The sequence below is a fragment of the Pungitius pungitius genome, chromosome 2 (genome assembly GCF_949316345.1).
Source record: "Pungitius pungitius chromosome 2, fPunPun2.1, whole genome shotgun sequence".
Classification (NCBI taxonomy): Eukaryota; Metazoa; Chordata; class Actinopteri; order Perciformes; family Gasterosteidae; genus Pungitius; species Pungitius pungitius.
Window position 1 is genome coordinate 33,142,398 of NC_084901.1, and position 25,858 is coordinate 33,168,255.

The window sequence follows — 25,858 nt, forward strand, 5'->3', positions numbered from 1 at the left end:
ATCCTGTCTTCACTAACGCTGTCAGTGTCGAAGCTAGCACACGCCCGCCACACTTTGAGCACTAAGGCTACATTTTGGACGAGATATCAGCCACCGGTTTGAATTCAGCACGACGGGACCGAGCACGTAAAGGTCCCTGAACGTGTCGCCGGTGGACTTTCTCTACGCGGCAGCTGCGTCAATCCGAGAGTCTCACTTTGAAAACAAGCAGCCGAAGCTAAAGCCAAGAACACGTTGCCTTTTGTCGGAACGCGGTTGAGAACTGGGTCGCAGGTGTCGCGGGGGTCGGGGTAAAGCATCGCGGTCCGGCTTCAGCTCGGTGTCAAGAGAAAGCCCCTCGATCTCCGCCCTCAGGATGCCATGCCACAACCAGCAGCTGAACAATGTGAGCAGCGGCCAGGAGCTTCCCATGAAGCAAGTGCGCTTTGCAAGCAGCAGCAGCAGCAACAACGTGCCCGCAGCGCTGTCCCACTCCGAGCCCACCGACGGCCTCACACAGCCCCACAGCCCGCAGGACCTGGGGCCGCAGCTTAAGCTGCTCCCCCTCAACGACCAGATCCGGGAATTACAGACCATAATCAGGGACAAGTGAGTCCCTGCTCTTCTGTCTCTTGCGCAACACGATGGCAGCGGTGCAGGTTCAAGTCTCATGCGTGACGCGATGCTAAGCTTGTAATTAAATGAAAAGGCAACCGTGGTGTAACTACTTTAATATGTGTGTCTTCGGGCCGAACATTTGAATATTATACTGATATATTATTGTTGTAACATAGCATATGACTGGTCCCAGCACAGTGGTAGTGATGACTGGCCGAATCAACCCCCCCCCCCCTCCCCCTTCAATATAACTATCTTGCCTGAAAACCCGTCAATGCACGCTGGTGCTTTGGAACTAAACATCCCTCAAACTCGCAGAACTTAATCTTCACTATCCAGTTGGCTCCCCACCGAAAGGTAAAGTTCTATTGGAAGAGGACACTGGTAACGGATCAGTGCCTCGCACCAATACCACACATTAAGAGGCTTTGGTGCTTTCGGGTGAAAAAGGACATTCTGAACTATTTAATCAAATGTTTCTATTCATCCTTCAGGACAACCAGCAGAGGGGACTTTGTATTTTGTGCTGATCGACTGGTAAGATTGAAACTTAATAATGTTACCTCCTGCACGTGGAGGTTTATAACTACAAGCTAGAAACCTTTTCTCCAACTACAGATCAGACTGGTAGTTGAAGAGGGTTTGAATCAGCTCCCGTACTCTGAGTGTACCGTTACCACGCCAACAGGTGAGGCTCTCCTCCTCAAATAATGAAGTCCCCTCGTACGTTTCATGGTGCGACGCAGAACGAAAGAAATGGTTCCAGGTCTCCCATCAAGTGTATCTCTCTCCAGCATATATGAGCAGCGGGCCCTTTCAGTCCAGCTACTTTTGTGAATGTCTCTTCTTCTTTGTCCTCTCAGGGTACAAGTATGACGGTGTCAAGTTTGAAAGAGGCAACTGTGGAGTCAGCATAATGAGAAGTGGTAAGTTGAATCTGCCGTTGCACCGCTGCCACGGGTCTCCTTTGTGAGGGCATGTATCATTGCACTTGTACTGCACCTTCTTTTCGGCACATATTCATCCGGTCAGGCAATTGTGTGCTCTTAATCTTTTGCTTTTTACCCACATGCAGTTCATTTCTGTCACTGAAATATATTGATAATTTGATAATATCAAATAATCGGGCAATTCTGTGCTTTGCGGAACATATTCTCTGAAAGCGTAGCAGTCAGTGACTCGCTTCTTTTGTCCGTCGGATTTAATGGCACTTGTAGCGCTGTCAAATGGTACATTTAATGCAGCTTTTGCAAACCTTATATTATCCTGCTAGTGTTGAAAATGTCAACCGTCTGGGGACAAAAAGAAATGCTGGCACACTGGCTCCAAACTGGCTACAAACAACAATTGTGCTCGAATAAAATACTTTTTGATCAAAGCCAAGTCCCTGTGTGTCCCCACAGGTGAGGCCATGGAACAGGGCCTCCGGGACTGCTGCCGCTCCATCCGCATCGGCAAGATCCTCATCCAGAGTGATGAGGAGACACAGAAAGCCAAGGTCTACTATGCCAAGTTCCCTCCAGATGTGTACAGGCGAAAAGTGCTGCTCATGTATCCCATCCTCAGTAAGTAACACGGGGCCGAACACAGTTCATCTCACTGATGAGTCCGGTTCACTGCCCTCGGAAGTCCGTAAATGTCACGTTCTCTCCAGTTTTGTTGCGATTGTAAAAATGGTTTCGTGTTTGTTTTTTTTTCATTTTGAAAAATCTGCCTTGAATTGACTGACCTTAACCGCCAAGTCTGCATTTCCACATCATAGCGGCCCTTTCACACAGTTCTGATAATTATAGCTCTCACGGGGTAAATTATACACTCCCTGGGAGATAGCCACCAAGCTGCTGAATAGCATAATGAGGCCTAACAAAAATAGTATCTTAAAAGCCTTGGTTTCTGAGTGTCACAATAATCAAAACATGATTGGGACCAAGCCGGTTTGAAGGTATTCTCTGACCTGTCAGAATGATGGAACATATGGTTACACTAATGCATTTTAGTATCAGCATCAGAAATAAAAGCCTGCCAAGCGCTCTGACTCATGGGCAGATCAGCACACGGCTCTAGAACCCTTTTCAGGTGCCAACATCAGTCATGTGCAAACCGTCTAATTGGTACCCTTTTTTGTGATGAACCTGAAACATGGTAAAACTGAGATTTGAAAACCGTACATTTTGTGTGTCTGCAGGCACTGGGAACACTGTGATTGAGGCGGTGAAGGTGTTGATAGAGCACGGAGTCCAACCCAGACATATTATCCTCCTCAGTCTCTTCTCCACACCTCACGGTATGCCACCCAAGTTCACTTTTCTTCACACGCTTACTGCATCGTTGTGCCTTTGCAACGGACTGCTGGTAACCAACATGCCGATCCCACTACGGCTGTTCAGTCCACAATGGTGTCATACCAGTGAGCAAAGCGTTGTTTTCTTTTTAAAGATTAGCGTTGTCTGGGAGTAGTTTTCACTCCAGTTAAAATACTAGCCAGATAGCAATCAAATTTAATGTGAATATTCATGGTTTTTTTTTTTTTTTTCAATCATTAAGCCATTTTTTTACACTTTTGTACAAGAATTGTTGAAATCTTAAGGCCATTTTAACAGCATTATCAGCACTGTAATGACAACATGTTGAAAATAAAATGTAAGTTGCCAGAGGAACTAGCACACCATTCATTGAAATTATTTTAAATAATACCAAAGGAAATTTAAATTTAATCCATTATGTTAACGCACAAACCTGTCTCCTGGAACCGTCTTGACTTATTGGAATTGGACACCAGCTGAAAGGATTAAAAAAGAGATGACCTTTTAGGAGAGACATGTTAATTATCTGTCTTTTGGTGTGTATTTGTGTACCACACTGCCACCTGTGGCTCAGGATCAACTGGTTTTCAACCATCGGTTTTGGATGTGTATGCAGTGTGCTTTCAGCATTTCAATATTTCATAGAACTGAATGTACTCTAAAAGCCTCAAGGAGTTGGGCTCCGTTATTGTACACGACAACTAAGGCTGGCATTTAATTTGGTCATTAGTTTTTTAGGTCACCTGTCAAAAACGTCTTTGTTCGGCAAGCTGAACCCGTCAGTATGGGTGTGAAACGCATTATTCAGGATTGCTCTTCTGGTGAGAAACGAAGGCATGGCAACCTCGTCATTAAAAATGAGATGGACTTAGAGGTTTAAGTTTCTTAGGTTGCTTATGTATCATTTTTTCAATGATTCCAGAAAAAGCAGCATTGTGGCTGGATGTCTTTGGCTACATTGAAACACTTCACAAAAAGTGTAATACCTTTTTTTTTTTTTTTCTCCCAGGAGCCAAATCTATAGTCCAGGAGTTCCCTGATATCACCATCTTGACCACGGAGGTCCACCCAGTGGCTCCGACACATTTTGGACAGAAATACTTTGGCACTGACTGAACGTAGGACAACCTGAGGAACATGATGTTTTGAGTTCATTTTGTCTTACTTATTTAAATGCACCTCATGTTCTGCCAAATACTGAGACTGTATCTCTCAAGTCCCTCAACTTGATACAAAAGGATTCCTGATTTATTTTATTTATTAGTTTTTTGCCGTGTAGTGTTATGCATAAAGAGTTCAACTTGGATCATTTTATTTGCATGGTGAAAAAAATAAAGAATTTATATTTGTTAAAAGACAGAATGAAACCGTATCAGTACTTTTGGAAAAAGGGAGACGCCACAATCACATACAATATGATCCCTTTTGATTGGTCTTTGCAGTATGTGCTGTCGCAAAATGACTATAAATATCCTATTATCTGATAAAAGAAACTGTTGAAGCAATGTGCTTTTAAGTCTCACTTGAAGAAAAATATACAGACACCACCGGCAGCAGTTTAGAATCAGCCAACTTAATACACAGAAGCCATAAATACATGAAGACAACATGAAACACAACATTCACATCTTTTCTAATATTTTATACATGCTTTCAAACCAAAAAATGACACTGAATGAAGCAATATGATTATGTATGTTATGCATTACTCAGACCTGATCAGCATTTGATTTGGCTTTGCCAACATATTAGAAAAACAGACCTGACAAATAAAGCCAATGTGTCAAGATTAACCCGCATTAAGGTTTGATAAAAGGCCTTAATGTTTACTGGTACTAAATTAACACTCGTACTCAATTAAATACATGGTACACTGGATAAATACACAATTCTTCAAACACTCAACAAGAAGAATCTCATTGGTATTTAAAAATAGTCACAATACATAAACAGGTAGAAAAAAAAAAACAATATTGCAGAAGAACGCCGACCTCTACCAACCAGTGGATGAGAATTAGTTATAGATCTAAAAAGATATTGTTCTATATATCTGCAGGTTAAAAATATCAAAATTAAAAACAAAATAACCTATCTTACATCCTCTGATATGAATGACTTTGTACCTTTTAGTATAAGGAAGAAAACAAGATTGTGATCATTTCAAATTTGTAAAATATGATATAATACAGTATATTCAGGATAGGACTCAAACAAATTGTTAATGATATATTTAAAGGGTATACTATGCACCATTTCAAGTTGGCCTCTCCGTCAAAAATGATTTCCCAATTGTTTCACTGCGTTTATTCTTGCAAAGCACAAACAAACGCGCCCACACCTCCACGGGAGGTTGTCTGCGTGTGTGTGTGTGTGTGTGTGTGTGTGTGTGTGTGTGTGTCACCTCCGCTCTCGGTCAAACGGAAGCACAGATCTGCAGCTCTTTGCACGTTTAAGCTGCGCACTACGTTCTGTTTAAGTGGTAAACGCCTGCTGCCCAAATGCTTAGAAACAATCACAGCAACATAAGACAGAATTTACAGGTGGAGAACTGACCCACTTCTAATATAATAATCAATTATAATTTACGTGTCGAGTCTATACATGTTTGTTTTTACCTTTGAGTTTGCTGTAATTCTCCAGCGGAGATTTCAGGATTCATTTTTTAAACAAATAGTTTAAGCTGTAGCTGCAAACCAGAGCTACAAATATATGCTGCTGATGGTTTTATTACTTTCACCAGTCTGATCAGATTTAGGTAATAGCAGTTAAACTTGATATTAATGCTATAATACTTGATTAAAGCATAATACGAGAGGTTCTTTCCTATAAAAGTGCCTAGAATGTGCACACCATCAATTCCCAAGCAGGCTGTTTCTTACATTCTCAGAAGAAATGGCTTCCCAAAAGACTAGAAATAAATACATCAATAAGGCGGAGGTTAAGTCACGTATGACAAAATGCTTATCGTCGTTAATAATAAATAAATACGTAAAGTACTTAGCTATGATAATATGCTGTAAGACCCAAAGGTAAAACCCCAAAACCGAATCCCTACAAGAGACCTCTGGAGCCCTCCGGGGTCACGTTAGATTCTGCCCTTCTCAGATTCTCAGATAGTTCAAGCTGCAACACGGAAACTCACGGCCCCACATGAAAAAGAGGCGTATGAAGTGCCAAACGGAAAGCTAATCAATTAACAGTAATATATAATCATAAGGAGGCCTTCAGATGAACAACCATAGGGATGGATAAATATACGTACATAGTTGTGGCTTGTGTTTTTCTATGCAAGGTCAGATTTGACACTTCTTTTGTCCGGGTCACATGAGGTGAAACTACTGGCTGTCCCTCGAGTTACTCCATTAATCATGGTGTAAAATATATGTAAAAAGTGGCAAACAATCCAATCACCGGTTTTAATCCACAAGCTTGACCCCCCCCTTCGGGAATGTTTTTTGTTTTTTTTCCAGCGTCTGTCCATCGCCTCGTGGTACATTATGTGTGTGTGTGTGTGTGTGTGAGAGGTTAATCCAGGTCCTCCGTTCGGGTGTAGATTGCCCTTTAAATAAACTAACTATTCTTCCATCTCTATGGTAACAGAGGGGTCTTGGTCCTCAGCTGGAAAGAAAGACAAAAACAAAAGAAACGTCAGCATGCGTTATTTCACCACTGTTTGTTGAAGCTCCTTGAGCTCTGAAGGCCGTTAACATGATGCTGCATGTGACCACACGGTGGCAGCAGAGCGGCATCGTTAGAACCAAGCTGCCTCCAGGTTACACACCAGCTTCAACACAAACACACAAGTGTCTCGGATCGTTTCACGGTCAGCGTCTCAGGCCTTATTCATACTTCAGGGGACAAAGCGTGTTTGCTAACTGCTTGTGGTTTAGTGCTGGAAGCTGACTTTCTACTGACTAGTTACCTTTTTTAGGTGTGTGCCGAGTACTTTTTGAGACTACACAAAAGGTGAGTTAAGGACTAATTGGGTATTAAGAAGGGTCTGGATCAACTGCTCAAACTTTGGAAAGAAAAATAAAACTGTATATTGGAATTATTGAAAACCAAGTGAGTTAATGATGATTCTCACGCCTTATATGAAATAAACAATAACTGACAGAATATAAATCTGGACATTGGGAAGTTGTAATGTTGTAATGTCAGAACTAGATAAATATTGACATGACAATTCTTTTTCTTCTTTTTTTTTTTTCCTTCAATGGCATGTTGAAATATGAAAATGAGGCTTTATCTAAAGCTAAATGTTGTTGAATTTATGAGCAAGAGATAACTCCTCACCAAATAAAGCCCTGAATGTGTATTGTGGATATTTTCTCTCTTTAGTCGGATAGACATGTTACAGCAACAGGATCTCAGAAGTCATCAGTGCATGAAAAACACGTTTTAACCGCATTAGATCGCCTTAAAATGTTTGTGCTTAAAGTGGAACATTGAACAAGGCACTACTTTAGATATGCACATTTAGATAAAACTAATTTCAAACTTGTTTTTATATAATTTCACCATTTTGTCAGATGGGAAGGTTGCAAATATAAATGCCAAAAATTGAATTACTACTCAAGCCGTTATCAAGTATTTTTTATTTCAATGGCAAATTGACTGTGGTTAGACTGAACTATTGGGAAAATATTGATCCAGTTTATCGCGTGACTTTTTAACTTGACCAAGATAATGTTTCAGTTTTAAAATATTGTAAACATGTTTGCATTCAATGAATAGCAAAGAACGTTTTGCTGTATAAATATAGGTATATAAAAAAGGGACTTACCCAAGCTTCCTTCCTCAGAGCCATCATCCGACTCCTCCCACATGTCCTCATTAGCTAATAAGGAGTTGTGGGACTCAGAAGTGCGATTCTTTAAGGGGAAGTAGTGGCCATTCCCTTGGCTGACAAGCGCAGTGTATAAAAGACAGAAGCTAGTTAAGGAACCATGTCCATTGTCCCGTCCCCTCCACTGACCCAAGTCCTAATTCTACATTGTGTTCATTAGCTCCAACACTGCTATATATATTAAACAACTCTATGTATACAACTTCATACTGTCCGCCCCATCAACAACCCAGATCCCCTATATTATATTACTTAGTATTTTATTTACAATGACGTATATGTTGTGTAGTATTATGTTCTCTGGTTCTAAAATCAGCTACGTCTAATATAAAAAGAAATGCTCATATAAAAAGGAGTATCATCCCTTTGAATTATTGAGCAAGAGGACAACCGGGTTAATTATGGATCCTAACTAGAGGCCTCTTGACGTTAAACTCACCTTGTGAAAACAGGCACGAACCAAAGTCTCCGATCCTCTCCAAATACCTGCTGCAGGTTTCTGCGTGTGCCGACGTTGAAGCCGCTTCTGTCTGGTCCATTGACAAAAACTGGAGCTGAGAAGGCCTCTAGACAAGGAAAAAATCAATCAGAACATATGATGGTCATTCTCCACATCTACTTTCACAAAGCATCCACAATCAAGAGGTAGCGAGCAGCTCCGTGAGCAGAATCTCAGGGTTCTCTGATAAATATGTGAGTCCTCACCTAAAGTGGATCTGTTCTTGGCCACCAACCAACAGTGGTAGACAAAGAGGAACATGAGACTGACGAAAAACATGAGCGCCACAAACATGAGGAAGAGAACATGGAACTTTGCGGGCCCATTTGGCAAGTCACCCTGTGGGAGAGTAACAGGAGAACGGAAAACGTGAGAAAACTGATGACCGAACTCATGACATAGGGTTTAGTTCTCGGCTCTTGTGAAACTGCAATAGTGCCGACAATGTGCAGCTAAATGTATGTCACGTGACTCCATTGTGGTGTTAAGCATGAGTGATCATTTACACGAACTGACAACTCACCACCCAGAATTTGAGGAAATACTGAAAGACTGTCACTGCAATGAATACACAGTAGAGCATGGAGTAGAAGAGGAAAAGCAGGAAAAACTTGTAGTTGGAAAAGCCCACACAGTTGTTCACCCTAAAAAGAAAAAGAAACGGATCTGTTGGCGCACAATTAACGCATAAATTCCTTATAACAAGGAAATACCGACTGTGTGACTTACCAGGGACAGTGGTGGTCCATCTTCAAGACACACCTTTAAAAAAAAATATAAAAAAATATTCGTACCTAATTTTTCTTGTACAGCAGATATGATGACGCGGTATTTACTCAAATACCAGTTTTCATATGAAAACTCTCACTTTGCATACAGCCTTCTTTACATGTTGTGTGATTGCGATCTGCTCTGATCAACATACGGGATATTCTCTCTGAGCACAAAGCAACACCTTCTCGTTATCACAACAGTCCATAGATATCTCCTTGCTTCGGGCCACGGCGCTGCAGTCTAGAATGAATGGATCGAGAAAGATAGAGGGACTTACGTTTCACAAACCGAGCAGTGGTGACAGCGGTCGGGCTTCAATACCTGGCAGCGGTCGCAGAACCTGATAGCTGGAGACAACAGGACGGCCAGTTGAATGAAGGACATTTGAGCTGAGCCTCCCCTGCACTTACTTCCTGTAGCCTGGAACTTGGGTCTCATCAATCAGCACTAATGAAAGAGATGCATTGGCTGATTACTGTGGACGGGGGGGGGGGGGGGGGGGGGGGGATGCGCGAGAGCACGCACAAAGCCGTCTTCTTCTCAACACTCACAGATCACGTGCGAGATGATGCACCTCCTCGGTTACTCCTCTAATCTCCAGATGTGGCAAATAAGTGCATTATTCCACGTGAGATCATACCCGTGCCGAGAAAAAAAAACATATGAATTACTGAACGGGACAATTTACCTCCAGATTGAGCTCGGCTAAAGATGGGAAGTTTCTTTGCGATCTCAACCAGGATTTGCTTCTGAGCATCTGGCCTCTCTTCCATCTCGTACCTTTGCTTGTCCGAGTACGACAGCTGAAACTACACCAACAAGCACCATGACCAAATGCATTCTACTACATTCTAAGACGTGTTACATGGTACAATAGATCACGAGGATGTTACACCTCTCATCTTAGTAACAGTTCAGGATACCTTTTTGCATGGTGATGCAGGAGGGGTGAATATGGACTTCCAGTAGGTCCAGGAGAACATCACAAAGCAAACATGAAAGACCAGTAGATAGGCCACTGCAAGCACACCACACGGGCACGTTGATTTAACCAAACAGCCAATGATGTGTATATTATAGCGGCACAGTGATTGTTGCGCAATAGATGTGTGAGTAACTCACCCTTTTCCAGTGTGTTGGTGAGTGTAACTGTAAAAAGGAAAGAATACGGCATTACAAAAACAAACAGTGAGTATCAACAGTGCGGCATCGGTCGCCTCTCACACCGTTCCGATCTGTCCCGACATCTACCGGCTAACGCCACTAGCCACACTGACAGGTACAAGCTAGCTGTCGGAGACAAAACAATAGCCCGGACGTCAACCTCTAAGCGAAGAAAATAATAACGAGTTATTTTGTCAATAGCTAAATGTCACGTCGTGTCAGCAAAGGCGCACACACCCCGAACCACTTCCTGCCTACTCTGCTCGCGTCGACACGGTGTTTGTGTCCACACTGCTGTGCGGCAATCCGCGATGTCTTTAATCAAACGGCACGCAAACACCTCGAAAACGAGCGGACACGACGTCTCATACTCACAGAGACATAGCTCAAATACGTAGGCGTAGTAGGACCACAACACCACGCAGGTTATTATAAGGACAGGTATCCAGGAGAAAACCCTTTGACAGCATCTCAAACCTCTGGAGAGAGCCATGTTCCACCTCTGATCTTATCGGCGCTCGACTGCTTCTTCCTGGGATTTATCCATCAGTGACATCGGCGAGCGACTCTCAGCCAACCAGGTGGCAGACCGGTGTCCTTCTACAATGATCATTTTACAGTATAGATAATAAGATATTGATGTTAGGTGTTCTCTATCTGAACTAAGATGCAACAGAAGAAACACATTTTAAAAGAACCCGCAGGTAGAAAATAATATCTTCATGTAGTGTTTTCACATGTGTTCATCATCTTCATCTACATGGCTTTAAATGCACTTATTGTCTTATTCGACAATGCCGCTTTTGTTCACAGACAAAAACATACCGTACATATACATACAAGGCTCTGTGTCTTGCTCAGAAAGGCTTCGACACGTAGCCGACCAAATAATTAGTTTGTAACCTGCTCCGTAGCACCGAAGCTCTTTCAGCAAGTAGGCCAAGCATAAAGACAGAAATCTCCTTATTCCCTTTCACAGGAAGTTAATTATGAGGGTGGAGAGATGGAAGATAACAAGCAACATAAGTCCCAAAATATTGATAAAGGGTTTTTGGCATTCTGAGAGCACACACCCAGCACACAACACAAGTTTTTGCATCAAAACAACACCAAATAAATATCTCTTTCCACATGCCAACTCAAACACCATTATCTTGAGCCTTTGGCCTTTTCATTTTTGGCATGCTGTAAATATGGCTATGAACACAATTACCAAAATGTAAAAGAGACTGTTTGATATGGTTTAACATTCCTGGAACATCAATAGGATACATGAAGGGTTTCAGTTGCACCACACTTACCCGTTTTTATGTCTTGGCATTGTAAAAAAACAAAAAGTAACTTTAATGGTACATCTTTCAATTAAATGTTCTTGTTTACTCCTGTGTGCTTAATTTGTAGGTTACACAACAAGCTGGCTTCTTTTCAATATCTCTACATACCACACACACACACACACGGACACGCACACATATGCTTGCAGACACACAAGGAGTGCAAATCCTCATTGGTTAGCCTCCCAGGAGAGAAAATTGGATCAACATTCTTTGAGGTTAAGCCATGAAAACTGCTGCAGTCGATTTACTCTAACATAAATACTTCTCCACCTTCTCCATTAAAACATTCTGTGGATTACATCATCTTGCGTTTCTCGTTTGATTTTAAGGTGATAATAGCGCATCCAGTTTACTTTCATCCTCAACTGCCCCCAATTTATCGTGAAAAGTCAGTGAACAACTCAACTTTTAGACTGATACTGAGGCTCATTTGGTTTATTGCACCAAGGACAGAGTAACCTGATGCGTCAAAGTAAAATGTATTTAAAGCAAAAACAAGACAAACCAATGCTTACAAACCCACTATTTCGACATGTTTAAAATCATTGAAATAATCTGGATTTCCAGTAAAGACAAGAGCATAAGTGGCTGCAAAGGCCACATGTAATAAAGGTTTGTGTGTTGAATATTGTAGGATTGTTGCATCTAATTATGAAAAATAATATTTGCATCTATCAATATGTACTATATGTGTGTAATGGCCAGGCAAGGCTTCATATACAAGGGGAACTGTGTGAGCAGGGTCGTACTGCAGTAATCAGGAACCAGGAATTAGGAACATTTATTTCCAAAGTATGTTAGACAAACAAGGAATTTGGAACGGCCGGTGGTGCATACTTTGGACAATAAGACATTTAGATGATGGACAACAGGACAAATAATGTATATGTACAGTACCGTTCTGGTCAGCTTGTACCTGTCTCGTGCACTGCATCTGCTCCCCCTGAGTGATACAGCGCCATTCCATATGTCACAATGTTCTCAAAGTTGTCACACTTTGGAGGTACGAGGTGGACCCTGTAGGTGCTTCATGCATTAGTTCCTCACTAAGGGGGTAAAAGAGATTGTGTGTTGAAGTCTCCAGGGTGTCAGGTTCAACCCTATGACGGCCGGCCTTTTCCCTACATTGTTTATCCTGTCGGCCTCCCATGGCTCCCTTCTGGCTCCCCGAGGGGTAATCTGAAAAGTCCCTTTTTAACTTTCACCGAGGCGTGAGATGAATTGAGTGTACGTTGTCTACAATGTTGTGGGTGCAGGAGAAACTGCTGTCTTCTGATCATAAGCTACTATTCTCCTCTACCACCCAGACACAATGCTCCTTTGCTGATTTTGTCTTTTGATTTTAGGGTTATTTTTTCTCCCCATCATGGCTCGTAATAGTGTTTAAAGGAATTCAGTAACAATGATACAGTGGCAATCACAGAACCAGTTAAACTTCTACTCAGTAATTGTGTAAATTAGCGCCTAAGTACGCCATTCAAGTCTGTGTTTTAACAAACATTCTGGAGTAAAACGACATGCACTTTGCAGCGGTCACCAACGGGAGGCACTGTCAGACAAATAACGTGTGTTCTTGCAGCCACAGACATCATCTGAGGGCTCACAATACATATTTTACAATTGCTCATAGGAGAAACTGAGATTTCAACTAAAAAGCATACAGTCAAATGTTTCTGTATTGTGAGCTCGATAGTAATGTTCATTCCAAGTTCTAAAATCTGCATCCAGGCACATTTAAGCATGAGCGTTTGTGTAAACAACGCATTTAAACTTGTTTGAGCATAGACTTGAGCATAGACTTGTGATTTCGTGATTCACAAATGGTCTTTCTAAGATAAAACAGCAGAGAAAGAAACCGATCAAAGACTATTCACAGCTGACGTCAGTATCAGCAACGACCTCGGTCAATTAGTTAGCATCTCTAACATGCCCCATCAATTCCACCTTCAGAGCGACGCTGCTTCCTTTTGTTGCGAAACATTTCCGAGCGGTGTGATAGTCTCCCCGTTACAGAACGCCCTGAGACCTGTCAGCATTTAACCGTGGACTGTAAGGTCCCGGCAGGACTTTTGATCACAGGCGTCGTAGGAAGGCTTTGTTTGCGTCGCAGCACCACCTGCTCCCCCCCCTCTCCTTTACGTAATGCAGACTCCCTCTCTGCGGGGCCTTCTGGGAGATGGGTGTGGGTTGAGCTGCGTCCAATGCTGACCTCCTCTCCTCCATCACACATGTTCTCCCCTCTCATTCTTAAGGCCTTCTCCTTTCCCTGACATCTTCAACACATCGGCCCCGCCGCTGGCTCTTCATCCAATTCCTGCTCTCTTGGACCCCCCCCCCCCCCGCTCTGTCCTCCTCTCTCTCTCTCCAGACAACGGCGCTGGCAGCCGGGCGATGACAGCTCCTCTCGCATTCACCCGCTCATTGGAGGCAGGGAGCGGCCCTCCAACTCAAAGCCTGTGTGACCGGCGAAATAATGACGGCTTTTCATTCAAAACCTTCACCGCTGGCGTAAAAGCAAAAAGCTCCAACAGGCAGGTTAAAGGCCGCCTCTTTGCCTCAGAGGTGTGCGTCAGCGGAGCGCGGTGGAGGTGCATTCCATAAAGCCCCTGGCGGGGGTCTACGTCAACAGACAGTGGGCGCTGGAGGGGAGCCCGTTTGGGGAGAAGTCATGCGTGGCGGCAGAAAAGTGCAAATGAAAGCTCGCTGCACAACAGACCCCCCCCCCCCGAGGGCGCCATAACCGCCGAGAGGAGCACAATGGCCGACACAATGCGGCATTATTTGAGTTGGCTCTTGAGCTGCTGCTCACTGTTTTGCCTTGAGGATGAAGTGGCACTTAGAGTGTGCATTTCATTTGACCCCGGAGACGCTCATGTCATGCAGTTGTGCTCTGCAGTCACAGCTGGTTCAGGGAATGCTGATGATACCAAGCACTTGGGAGGTTGATTCATTTGGGACGTGTGTGTGTGTGTGTGTGTGTGTGTGTGTGTGTGTTTGTGTGTGCGAGGAAGAGGAATGGAGAGATTATTTGTTTTGCCGTCTGTGTCTGCAACACTGCAAGATGATGCAGTGCTGTGTTTGATAGGGTGGTCATTTCATTCCCTGCATGCTTCCGTGTCTGCACAGGGAGTTCATTGTGTGTGCGTCCGTTTGAAGTCGATGTGGAGCACGAATTGGAAAGTCGGCGTTCGTCTTAACATATTGTTATTGGTGTACGTCCAGGTGATCACAGAGTCGCTGTTCTGAGTCGCCCACAGTCAGACAAAAAGTATGTGTGCAAAAATCAGACGTAAGCACAGGAGTAATTAGAGAGAGAGACCAGTTCAAGAAAACATAATTATGACTTCACAGAACATAGTCACGCACGTCATTTGCAATTTAGTTGAACACAACACAGAATAAGACCTAAAGTCTTCTACCATTAACTTATTAACACCAATGCATTGCCCTGAGAACTGTCAAGAAACCTCTTACGGTGCGTAATGCATGTATAAATAAGTCCGATTCAGGGAGAATAATGCATTTATTTTCCAAATGTATGAATATCTCACACAGCCAAAAAGTTCTGACTGCAGGTCCTCCAGGTCTGCTTCTCACCCCCCCGATAGACGAGGAGGACCACAGAGACGTCTGGTGTGACGTCAGCGAGCGGCCCTCAGCGGAGCAGGAGAAGCCCTTAAACAAGGCTATATATTCTGACTGGCCTCTGCCTATATTCACACTTAACTACAGAACAAACAATGACAGGGCCGGGAAGAATGGCAGACACCTCACCCAGCGTGTGTGAAAATAAATCTGCTCAAGGGCGGAGACCCGTGTGTCTTCGGCAATCATGGAAATTTCAATGGCCACGGCATGAAGGAGGTCTATAAGCGTTTTAATAAAGGCGTTTCTTCACGCCGTGTGCTTGTCACGCACTCGATTAGGAAATCCCACGATGCCTTGGAAACCCGCGTGGACGTCTGACGCCGACGGGATCCAAACTGAAAACATACTTCATCGGGATCATTCTTCTGGACCTCTGCGCTTGTCGTCCAACAGATTAATTGCATTGTGCCAAGTGCTAAAATAATACGTTGTGTGTAATAACAGCATCATATTTGGAGTGGAACATCAAAAGGCGACTGTAGCAGCTGTGTCACTTTTCAAAGCTAAAACACTCTCTCTAAACTTAACCTTCTCAACTGGGACACCTCATGGAAAATGTGATCTGAAGATAACCCCTTTTCTCCTCGCAGATAGTGGGAACAAAAGTCAACCCTTTCACTCATTGTCATCGCCTCCAAGCTGACTTTCCATGAAAACAATTGGTTGTATCAATATGTGTCATTTGGCTGCAGTGTAGAGGAAGTGGTTGTTAAGTGCCATTGGTGAGATACAAACAGAGGCGGGGTAGTGAAGGACCGCAGCAACTGGACACACGGGGCGGATGGAAAGTCTTTCGTCTCACAGGTTCACATGTGTTGCTGTTTGCCTCGTGCTGCAACGCCCGCCTCCAGTGCCCCCCTCCCCCCCCGAGGACGCTCGGCTTTGCACATTCACAAACATACACCACGCACACAAGGAGAAATGCCCCCCCCCCCCCCCCCCCCCAGAACAGCAGTAAACACGACAGGAATACGCCGACATCCCTCTTTCCACCAAAGGAAAGCAGATTACTCACTGCTGGTGCAGCAGGGCATAAAGACAGGCAGTGGAAGGCCTCGGGGGCTTCTGATGATCCAGTCCCACTGAAGCAACCACGCCAGGTCCACATGGGACCAAATCAGTCTTTTTCCATCATGGGTGTCCGTCACTCATCCTCGTGGATGCACACCTTTGTGCCTACACGCGATGACACAAGATGGACGCGATAAATCAGTGAGTCGCTCTCAGGGTTTAATGAGATGGAGCCATTGAGGCATGCAGGCACCTTTAAGACTTATTGGCTACTGTATGAACAGCAATAATGAAAAGCCCAGATGGAAATCATTGACGTACGTTATTGTCTACCTGTCGCCCCCCCCCTACCTCAGCATGTTTCAGAGTTCACACACTTGAGGACATGGGCTTTGTTGGTGAGGTTTACTCAAGTGTCAGCACTCCGGTGCCAGATGTGAGCAACTGTGTAAAAAAGCAATTTGACAGAAAAGAACCGAGCTGAAAAGAAAACTTGGGTGACAACAGCTCCTCTGTCTCCTGCTTCGGTAGTTTACCCAAATTTATGAGCGCTCCATTTGAACCAAATGAAGTCTTTCAAGATTACATTCTCATAAATATTCTGACGAAGGCCTCGAGCAAAGAGGTGACCCCATCAGCGACAATAACTTTCATTTCAAAGGTTACTAAGACACTTTAATGGCTATTTTCTCCATTTCCCGTCTAAAGATGTGAGTTTGGGCTGACTGTTTTCCCGGTTCTGCATGGAAAGGTTCTGGAGTTATCATCGTGGAGGATATTCCTGAGCAGGTACTTAAGGGAATATGTTCTCCATTCTCCAATCTAATGCGATGGCCGAGGAGCAGACAGGAGGGTTAACAAAGCAGATACACGAATGTAGGGGCTGCTCTCAAGAAATATCCAGGTATTGAGTGCAAATAGAAAGAATATTATAGAATCATAGGGTGTGAGGGGATTTGACTGAGTTAGTGATGCAGGCAGAGCTCCCAGCACCGTGAGAGATCGCAGCCAAAGGTTGTGAACATCGTGAGAGAAACCCAACGGTTGCATTTAAAGGCCCCTCTGTAGGCGCTGACGTGTTTTCATGCTCCGGGCCACCAAAACAAACAGGGGTGACCGGGGTTTGCTCCGTTTGGCGAGGAATGCAAGAGATGCAGTCTGCAGCCGCAGGGGGGGCTGGTGGGTAGTCATAGCACAAATATGGTTGACCCCGTCGGCATCCCCGAGAAACCTGGAGCGGCCGCTTGTATCTGATACAGACATGCCTGTGAAGTTCAGACTGACAGACTGAACGGATAAATCCGCTCATGTCACTGCCAGCATGAGCTATTTATTATCTGGCGATGCTTGTAGATAGAAAGTAATACATAAACCATGTGTGTGTGCAAGTTGTTACTCATACTGAAAATAAATTCCCTTCCCAATTTGTACAACTCCACATCCCGCCTGAGGGTCCACGCTGTGTAATCAGTGGTGATGACAGAACACCAACAGAAATCTGACTGTTGCCATCATAAACAGTGGTGTTTCTGAACCTTGACACTCGTGACACATACTGCAGCCATTCAACATTCGCTAATAAACACAAGAGTTAAGTTTGATGGTTGGAATCTTGACCTGATTACAGCGCTGTCCGTAAACATGCGGAAACACTGAATTCAATTATTCAGGACATGGTTGTGTCTAATGAACTATTTCATTTCCAATTCAGAGTAAAAGTCAGAGGATTCACCAAAATCAGTGGGAGTGATCCTCTGAGCACCCTAAATGTACTGGATCACTAAATGAATAAACAACACTTTGTATAAAAATGTATTATGGCAAAAAATTGCTCTGTTATAACAAATCTCAAATTATTCTGAGTGAAAACCTTCCAAAACTTTGATCAACATTATAAGCGGAACATCAGGGACCTTTTTTTTGGTCCAAAGCTTCTTTTATCAGCAGGCGAAAGCTAGTTGAAGGTCTTTCCACTGATGTCTTTTAAACGCTCTATCTTTCCATTGGCAGTGTCGTGTAAAACCCTGGCAGCTGACACTGTCTCCCCTGCATTGGATTCAGAGCTACAGGCCAACGGGAGCCACCGGCCAGACGGACAGCTGCTTGGAAAGAGAATCCCGTTGGTCCAAACAGAACCATAGTTGTGGTCCTTTGGGTCTCAGCATGACTGTAAATCCTCATCCAGTCGGCGATGTTCTCTGTGCACAGTAACCCCGAAGCCTGCTACGCCGCGCGATTCCCATCGCTGTTGATACTTGCTTAAGTGTGTGTGTGTGTGTGTGTGTGTGTGTGTGTGTGTGGTTCATTAATGGGTAACAGTAACTGAACGAGTAGAAACAAGTTTCTATTAGAAGTTATGAAAGGTTCATATTTTGAGCAACTGTTGTGGCTCTCGCTTGGATTTATCTCAGGCTGAATGGCACTACCGTTGTTTTGCTTCACTAAATCTGGAGGATTTTTGTTGTGTTGGGAGTGTTGGAGTTGAACTACCAGATGTGCAGTATATATGCGTAAAATGAACAGGGCAAGAGAGGAACTGAAATCAAACTGCCAGTGGATTTTGTTGTCTTGCATACCGAGATATGTATTGTATACACAGCAGTGTTTCCGTCTCCATGACAACAAATTAAACCTGCCCACATCTCATCAGGTTGTTGATAATGGACACGTCTTGTAATGATGATGTCACTATCTGCGCATAAAAGGGAGCTCCAGCATTAAATAGAGTGTGGAAGAGACTTCTCATTCGCAAAAGAGCTCTGTGTTGAGTTAAGGATTAGGGGGAATTAGAGCACCAATGTCACCTCCAAATAGCTTCTCCATCTTTTAAAGTCACATAAAAAGTTAAATCTATGCACTTGGGCAGCAACGAGGACTTTGTTGCATTGTATTTTCCATTCGGATCCCATAGCCAAGAAAAATATTGCATAACCGCCGGCGCTACATCAAAGTCGGAGAGGAGAGGGAAAGAGAAAGCGAGAGGGAGGAGGGGTGCCGTTCACACTGCTCCTGTGTGCCCCCCTCCCTCTCAACACCCTCTGGCAAGTAACAGGCACAAACCGCCTCACTCAGAGCCGGGACGGAAACCCAACTTTTCAGCCTCCGTCGCCACACACCCTTCATCCTCGACACTTCTCACTGCGTTCCATCACCGCATTAGCATAACAAGCTTTTCCCGTGAGGTGGTTTTCTCATAGTAAGTAGGGTCTGATGGGACTGATGGGACAGCAACTGCGGTCCAGATGTGCCACTGGAGGCCAGGGCGCCTTACCGGTCTCATAAAGACCAAACCACCTGGTGAAGGGCCTTCACGTCTCATGTAAGCTGGCTCACTGGAGTGCAGGGTGTTACTTATTCATTTACAACCATGGTTAGAAATCGTAAATGATTACTTTTATTTTCAAGCTGCTAAAATCCATATTTTTATATTGAAGAATAATTATTTGATTTGTCCTATTTAATAACAAGTGGCTCAAAGTGACTGAACCTCTAAAAATGTTTATTTCCCCCCTGTAGTACAGAGCCTCCAAGAATATTTCAGCATTGAATTGATTTTTTCCAATCGCCTTTACTGTTCTGGTTCATTCGCACTGCTAACGGCGTAGTTCCCGTAAAAAAAAAGCTCAATAAACACCCACCTGCTGCCTGGCCAGAACTCACAAAGACAGAAATAACAACTAGCTGGTGAACCTGGTGACAACGTGGGGCCCATTTAAGGGAAACTCCCTGGATCGACGCATTTAATTTGACGTGGAGTTGTGACTCGATGTCACATCTTATGATGCTCTGGTTGACGAAGAAAGAGAAAAGAGCAACACTCACAGCTGTGCAGACAGCCTTGCTCAAAAGGGACGTTTAGGCCTGTTTTGTGTCTGACAGACACTCATATCGTCTGCCCTTCAAACACAGCTCGTCTGCTGTGTCTAAAGCCAACAAAGACACACGCAGACACACGCGGACACACACCTCCTGTGTCTGATAAAAACAATTCAGCGACGGAATTGAATTTTACACCCCTCAGTTTTGCAAGCACCTGCAGGTGTGTGTGTGTGTGTGTGTGTGTGTGTGTGTGTGTGTGTGTGTGTGTTGCAACATCGCCGTGACCTTGACAGATAGAGGCGATGCTGCGTTTTGTTGCTTTGTGTTTGGGGTGATGAAGACTGTGAACCTTTTGTGTCGGGTCATGCCGAGGACAGCCGGGACCGCGGCATCAGCCAGATGATCCCGACGCACGGCGAACGTCTGTGTTCGGCCCCCTAATAGCAAACAGACACCATCAATAGCGGATTCCTGCCTGTGATTAATGATATTGATTCAGTTTTCCAAGCCTGCATTTTTCTCCTCTCCTCCTCCTGAAATGTTTCACCGGTGTTGCCATGGACAATTAGTGTGATTGCTCCGCGCTGGCGCCCTGATGGGTCCGGGGCTAAGTGCTCGACATGCACAAGGAGGACTGGAAAACACGCTTGATTTCTCTCATTAGAAGCCTTCTCACGTAATCATGAAAGACTTGCGGAAAATGTCAGCTATTTCAACTATGATTTTAGATCTGCTTGAGTAAGTGGGGTTGAGAGATCTACCAGATTCAGAGGCAGAGGGGAGAGGTGTCTCTTTTCATCTTTTGTTACGCAAATTGGAATGTACTGTGATTGATTGTGAGACATCATCATATGGCTGAGTAGATTAAAATGGAAAAACGTGTTCATAGTTAAATTACTTGTGAGGAAATGTCATTCAAAAGGCAACGTGTCATTCAACAGGGGATTTATAGATGCAGCACAAAAGGCACAAGAGGAAAGCCCGAGTCTGAACCAGGAAAAGACAAAACACCACCCAAACACGCAGCCATGAGACTGGCCTTCCCTGCTGTGCATCGATTTCACCAACAGTGCATCAAGGACACCAATGGTTTCAATAACATGAGAAGACAAAAACACGAGAAGACATAACATGATATCATATCCCTCATACACTAATAATTCGGGACGTACCTATTCAATCTCATATCCCCGTTAGCAGATCTACCAGCCTCCACTAGACTGCAGAAAACAATCCATCAGGGCTGCTCTTTTATTCCTAGATTTGAAAAGTACTGGATGGCCTCCCGTCATGACTGAATAAACGTGTGTGGAAAATGAATGGGAACGTAGAAGAATATTATAAATGTGTTCAGATTCTCTGGATATATATAATTATACAACAATAAACTGCAACACTCATGGAAATATGAAGTGGAGAAATACGGCACAGGGTTTTCCACATGTAATCTATAGTTTAGTTTAGTCGAGTTAAATGAACCAATTGCAAAACTTCTTCTGTTTTCTACTTTCTCTTCATGATTATGTTTGTCACATTTTACAGGAAAATGCACTTCAATCTCACTGTTGCCTGTTATGCTTTGACCACACATGTTTTCTTCTTTTGATCACTGCTTTTACTTTTTCCCCTCAGTAATATTTTGTTTACTGATCTCTGTGGCTTCCCATTACTTTCACAGGGACTCTGATCAGAGATTCAAACTTATGTAATGTGCAACCAATTACACTGAATTAGCTCTGCACACAAGCTGCAGCACATGGCTCTTGAGCCCGTTTCTATTGGCTTTCTTGGATAGAGCTGAGGAACATGTTCAGTGTGTGAACAGAGGCGCACAGGGGAGGTGGGGATGAAGTCACTGTAGATGTTTAAGGACTAGTAAGTACGTAAAGGCATTCAATTGGTTTTGAAGGAAAGTGAAATCAGTATATTTAGTATGTGGCCAATAAAAAAAACACTTTTATGGTGCTGAAATCTGCACAACATGTGGCGCACAAGTAACATACCAGAAACAGAAGCTTCGATGGGTTGAATGTGGGGTGGGGGAGGGGGGGGTGGGGGGGGAGGCGGGCGTTCCCATTAATGCAAAACGGTGCAGCGTCACGCTGCGGCGGCAGGGACGGGATCCTAAGAGTCCAGGGCCGCTAACGAGACTTTATCAATTCAGTAATGACATTCCTGTCGACCCTATCTCCACAGGGTGCCCCGCCCTAACTCAATCCAGATGAGCTCCAACCATGTCATAGTTGGAGGCGAACCAATCTTACATGACAGAGGTGGGCGGGAAGTTCTGTGCTTCTGATAAAAATGGGGAGTAGGAAAAACTTTTCTAAGGGGACACTCTATTAAAGAAAATCATGAGGCCTTTTCCACAGATGTTTTGCACATTGGGCCGAGTCGAGCGGCGTGGCCGGTAATGGAGTGATGGGCAGAGTGAAGGCTTGGTCCACTGAGGGCCATTCCGCGCCGCTCAGGGTGTTGAAGAAAGTGCACCAGCAGGACCGCACACACTTACAGAGTTTTCTGTTTTCTCGCTAAAACGCGGACGCCGTCCAAAACGCCAACAAATATGAAGACAGATCAGAACTGATACATAAATATAAGCCGGACATTCAAAATTCCTCTGGGAAGAGCAATTTAACGCTGTTTGGTTTCTGCCTGCAGTGGTGTAACTTGGCGTGCTGCAACGATGATGCACACTGCAGCTGGGACCTCACTGCGTCTCACAACTGTCACAACATTTTCTCAATACAGGCTGTGTGAATTACTCTGTGTATTCAGCTCTCTGATACTATCGCAGTATGTATAAAGGACCTAGACCTGCTTTACAATTCAAAAAAAGACCAGTCCAGGGAGAGATTATAAAGTGACATTACGACAACCATTATTTACACATTTTCCATCTGACAGTGAGGAACAAGAACAGTTTTGTCTGTTTTGTTAGTGATCAATGACACACTTTGTCCTGGTTAAAGCAAGACACTGTTTTTTGGATGAAATAAAATCTGTGCGCATCTGTCTTTGACTGTTAAATGGTCTTTGTTTTTGCTCAAAACTTTCCCTTTCTCATCCTATATTCTTAATAGAGTGGCCACATTCCTAATTTTCACCCCTCCTACTTCAAAATTGCATGCACATGGTTTTAAAAAAACACAATTTAATAAATATCTAATAAAAAGTACATCATTGTGGTGATGGCTGCGGGAAAAAATGTCTTTACTCTACTGAAACTGTAACTAAGTCACACCCCCCTTCGACCACATACCGGGTCAAATTGCATCGTCACATTTCTTCATATCTTTAAATCAAAAGTCCAATCCTCTTGTCTACTTGTAAAACAAAACCCGACAGGTGTTTATATAAGCTATGCCACTGTATTTTAACCAATAATTAAAAGAGACCCATCCCTCAATCAGTCGTGCAACTTTTAGCAGCTTCAGCAGCTCGTAGCTCTGTATTGTTTTACATTTTAAGCCTGTGGATAGTGCGCAAATAAAATTCAAGGACTTTAAATCTGTAACTGTGGACTGATCAAAGATTATTTTTCCCTGTGAAATATTTAATGCACAGAAGCTAGAGACGCTCTGACTTCCATTTCATTGTGACTTTAAGAACAAAAATATCTACATCTATAAGGTGCCATTTAAGTGTTTTAAATCTGTAATTCATCAGTTTACCCCCATGTCTGTTCAGACTTTCATCATATCGCACTATTTGATCCTACAACAGTTTGTGTGACATTTCTATCATTTGAATATCAGATCTGTCTTTAGTCAAAGTCAATTTCTTTGCTAAATTTAAAGAAAAGTATTTAAAGAGCTACTGAGATATTACATAAAAGGGACAGATGTGAGGTCACTTTGACCTTTAAAAACTCCTAATTCTAATCAGTAAATCTGAACACTACTTCTCACTATGCAGATTTCATATTTGTGGATTGTATACATTTAGATATAATTAGACAAATAGATATAACCATTGTTGCTTCTATAAACTTGAGGGGGAAAAAACGAGGAAAAACCATATAAAAAAGCAGTTTTTTAATAAGAAACCCTTTTTGAACACTGTTTACTCAGTAAATGATGCTAAAACCTGCCTTGCATGAATCTGCTGTTGTCTTTGAATTTATAAACAGGATTTACACAACTGTGGCTATTTCGTTTAACTTCACTATGCCTGTGGGAGTGTTTAAAGTCAATTAATATATTAAAACAATAAACAGCTTAACGCAGGAATTTATACAAAGACAAAAGCTTTCATCAGTCCAGCACATTAAAAAACCTAAAGCGAAGGTGTCCCGACTTGGAAAACGCAAAAAATAACAGACAACTATCTTCTGAGGTGAGTCAAGGTCGAGGGTTCACTTCCAGTTTGCTCCGCTGCCAAACAACAAGACTCCATTAGTTCATGAAACATGCTGGTGCTAGTTTTATGGGGTTTGGCCAATGTTGCAGTCAGTGTATCCACACTGACCAGTAAAAATGTCAGTGGAAAGACAGACCGAGACGGTCAGGATGGGGGATGCTTTCCCAGCTCAACTAAACACAGTAGAGAAGTAAATCCATGGAAAAGACCCCCTAATCCTCATTACAAAGGGTTTGGCCTTTTCTTTTTACGACACATGTGACGAACAATTATGTATTCTCTAATCCCATCATCCAGTCATCAGCCAGCCTGCTGGAGGCTCAACCCCCGGCGTAATGAGGGAAACTCCCCATCAAAAGAGGAACATGTCAGGCTGGGCCCTTTCTGTCCTCATTAAGTTACACTCTGACAAATCAACGCGTGGAAGAGGAACAATTCACCTGAATGCACACGAACAGGATGACGGTCAGGAAACGTTACGTTGTCCCTGCAGGATTGAATGTGTTAACATCTCTCTGCTTTTTTTATTGTTTTGGGTGGTTTCTATGGCCACGGACGGTTTCAGAGTGATAAGTCAGGCTCTGAGCGGAGAGGCTGCCAACAAAGGTGGAAAAGAAGAAACATTAACACAGCGATGAACACGAGGGTCCACTGTAACGTGAGTGAGAGCGTTGAGACTGAAAAGGGAGGGAGGGGGGGATTTGCTCAGTGACCCCCCCCAGTGCGGGGGGGCTCCTCCTGAAGCTTGTCAGGGTTGGCTCCTCCTTCCCTGGGACCTCTGACTCTTTTATCCAAATTGCAGTCAAGCTTTAAAAATAAAGAGCCCGTGAGACCCATTCGTCCTGAGCAGCACCGACAATGCGTCACAGACTCCTCACGGACGCTTTCATGGCCGATTCCTTTTTTCCTCTCCTTATTTCACTCCCTTTTTCTTTGCATTTATTTTAACAGCGCTTTGACCTTTTGGAGGACTTTCCCAATTGTTTCCTCATTCCCTGTTTTCGTCTTCTGCTTCCCCCGCCCCTCCTTGACGGTTGTTGTGTTTTTCCGTTTCTCGCTCTTGATTTCTATGGTGACAACGTGTTTCACAGGAATAATGGAGGCCGGGGGATTAGGAGGCGTGAAGGCAGATGGATGGCTTTCTCATAAATAGGTAGGAAACTCCTGGAGCTGGCTGGATGGGATCAGCAGATGTGTGACATGATCTCAGGCTCTAATTGGAGACTTTTCTATCAATCACATGTAACCAGGAAACATTCACATTCACGAGAAACACGGGCACCCTGTTGTCCAGACCTTCACATCATCTTACATCAACGCGGGGGCCACTCTGAAACGCCACCTAATCCCCGCTATAAGCAAACATAAGGAATGCACGCACATATGTGGGCGCACAAAAACGGATCCCAAGCTGCAAGAGGCGATGACATCGTCAGATGCTACCTGCAGATTTCATCACATGGTGTGGGAACCACACACACACACACACACATCA

General features: G+C 43.7%; 2 protein-coding genes across 2 annotated transcripts; one reads left to right on the forward strand and one right to left on the reverse strand.

The window, feature by feature from the left end:
- Nucleotides 1-4: 4 nt before the first annotated feature.
- On the forward strand, nucleotides 5-4,216 carry uprt (uracil phosphoribosyltransferase (FUR1) homolog (S. cerevisiae)). Its single transcript, XM_037459852.2, has 7 exons — nucleotides 5-588; nucleotides 1,092-1,134; nucleotides 1,216-1,285; nucleotides 1,461-1,523; nucleotides 2,001-2,162; nucleotides 2,783-2,881; nucleotides 3,910-4,216. Exons 1-7 carry the CDS (start codon nucleotides 356-358, stop codon nucleotides 4,014-4,016), a joined length of 777 nt encoding a protein of 258 aa, XP_037315749.2. The 5' UTR covers nucleotides 5-355; the 3' UTR covers nucleotides 4,017-4,216.
- Nucleotides 4,191-10,721, reverse strand: zdhhc15b (zinc finger DHHC-type palmitoyltransferase 15b). The gene is made up of 11 exons (XM_037459851.2): nucleotides 10,562-10,721; nucleotides 10,145-10,171; nucleotides 9,946-10,040; nucleotides 9,711-9,831; nucleotides 9,300-9,369; nucleotides 8,978-9,010; nucleotides 8,772-8,892; nucleotides 8,455-8,587; nucleotides 8,189-8,315; nucleotides 7,687-7,805; nucleotides 4,191-6,518 (listed from the first exon to the last, which is right to left on the reverse strand). The coding sequence occupies exons 1-11, from the start codon at nucleotides 10,677-10,679 to the stop codon at nucleotides 6,475-6,477; spliced, it is 1,008 nt and encodes a 335-aa protein (XP_037315748.2). The 5' UTR covers nucleotides 10,680-10,721; the 3' UTR covers nucleotides 4,191-6,474.
- Between the last annotated feature and the right edge of the window lie 15,137 nt (nucleotides 10,722-25,858).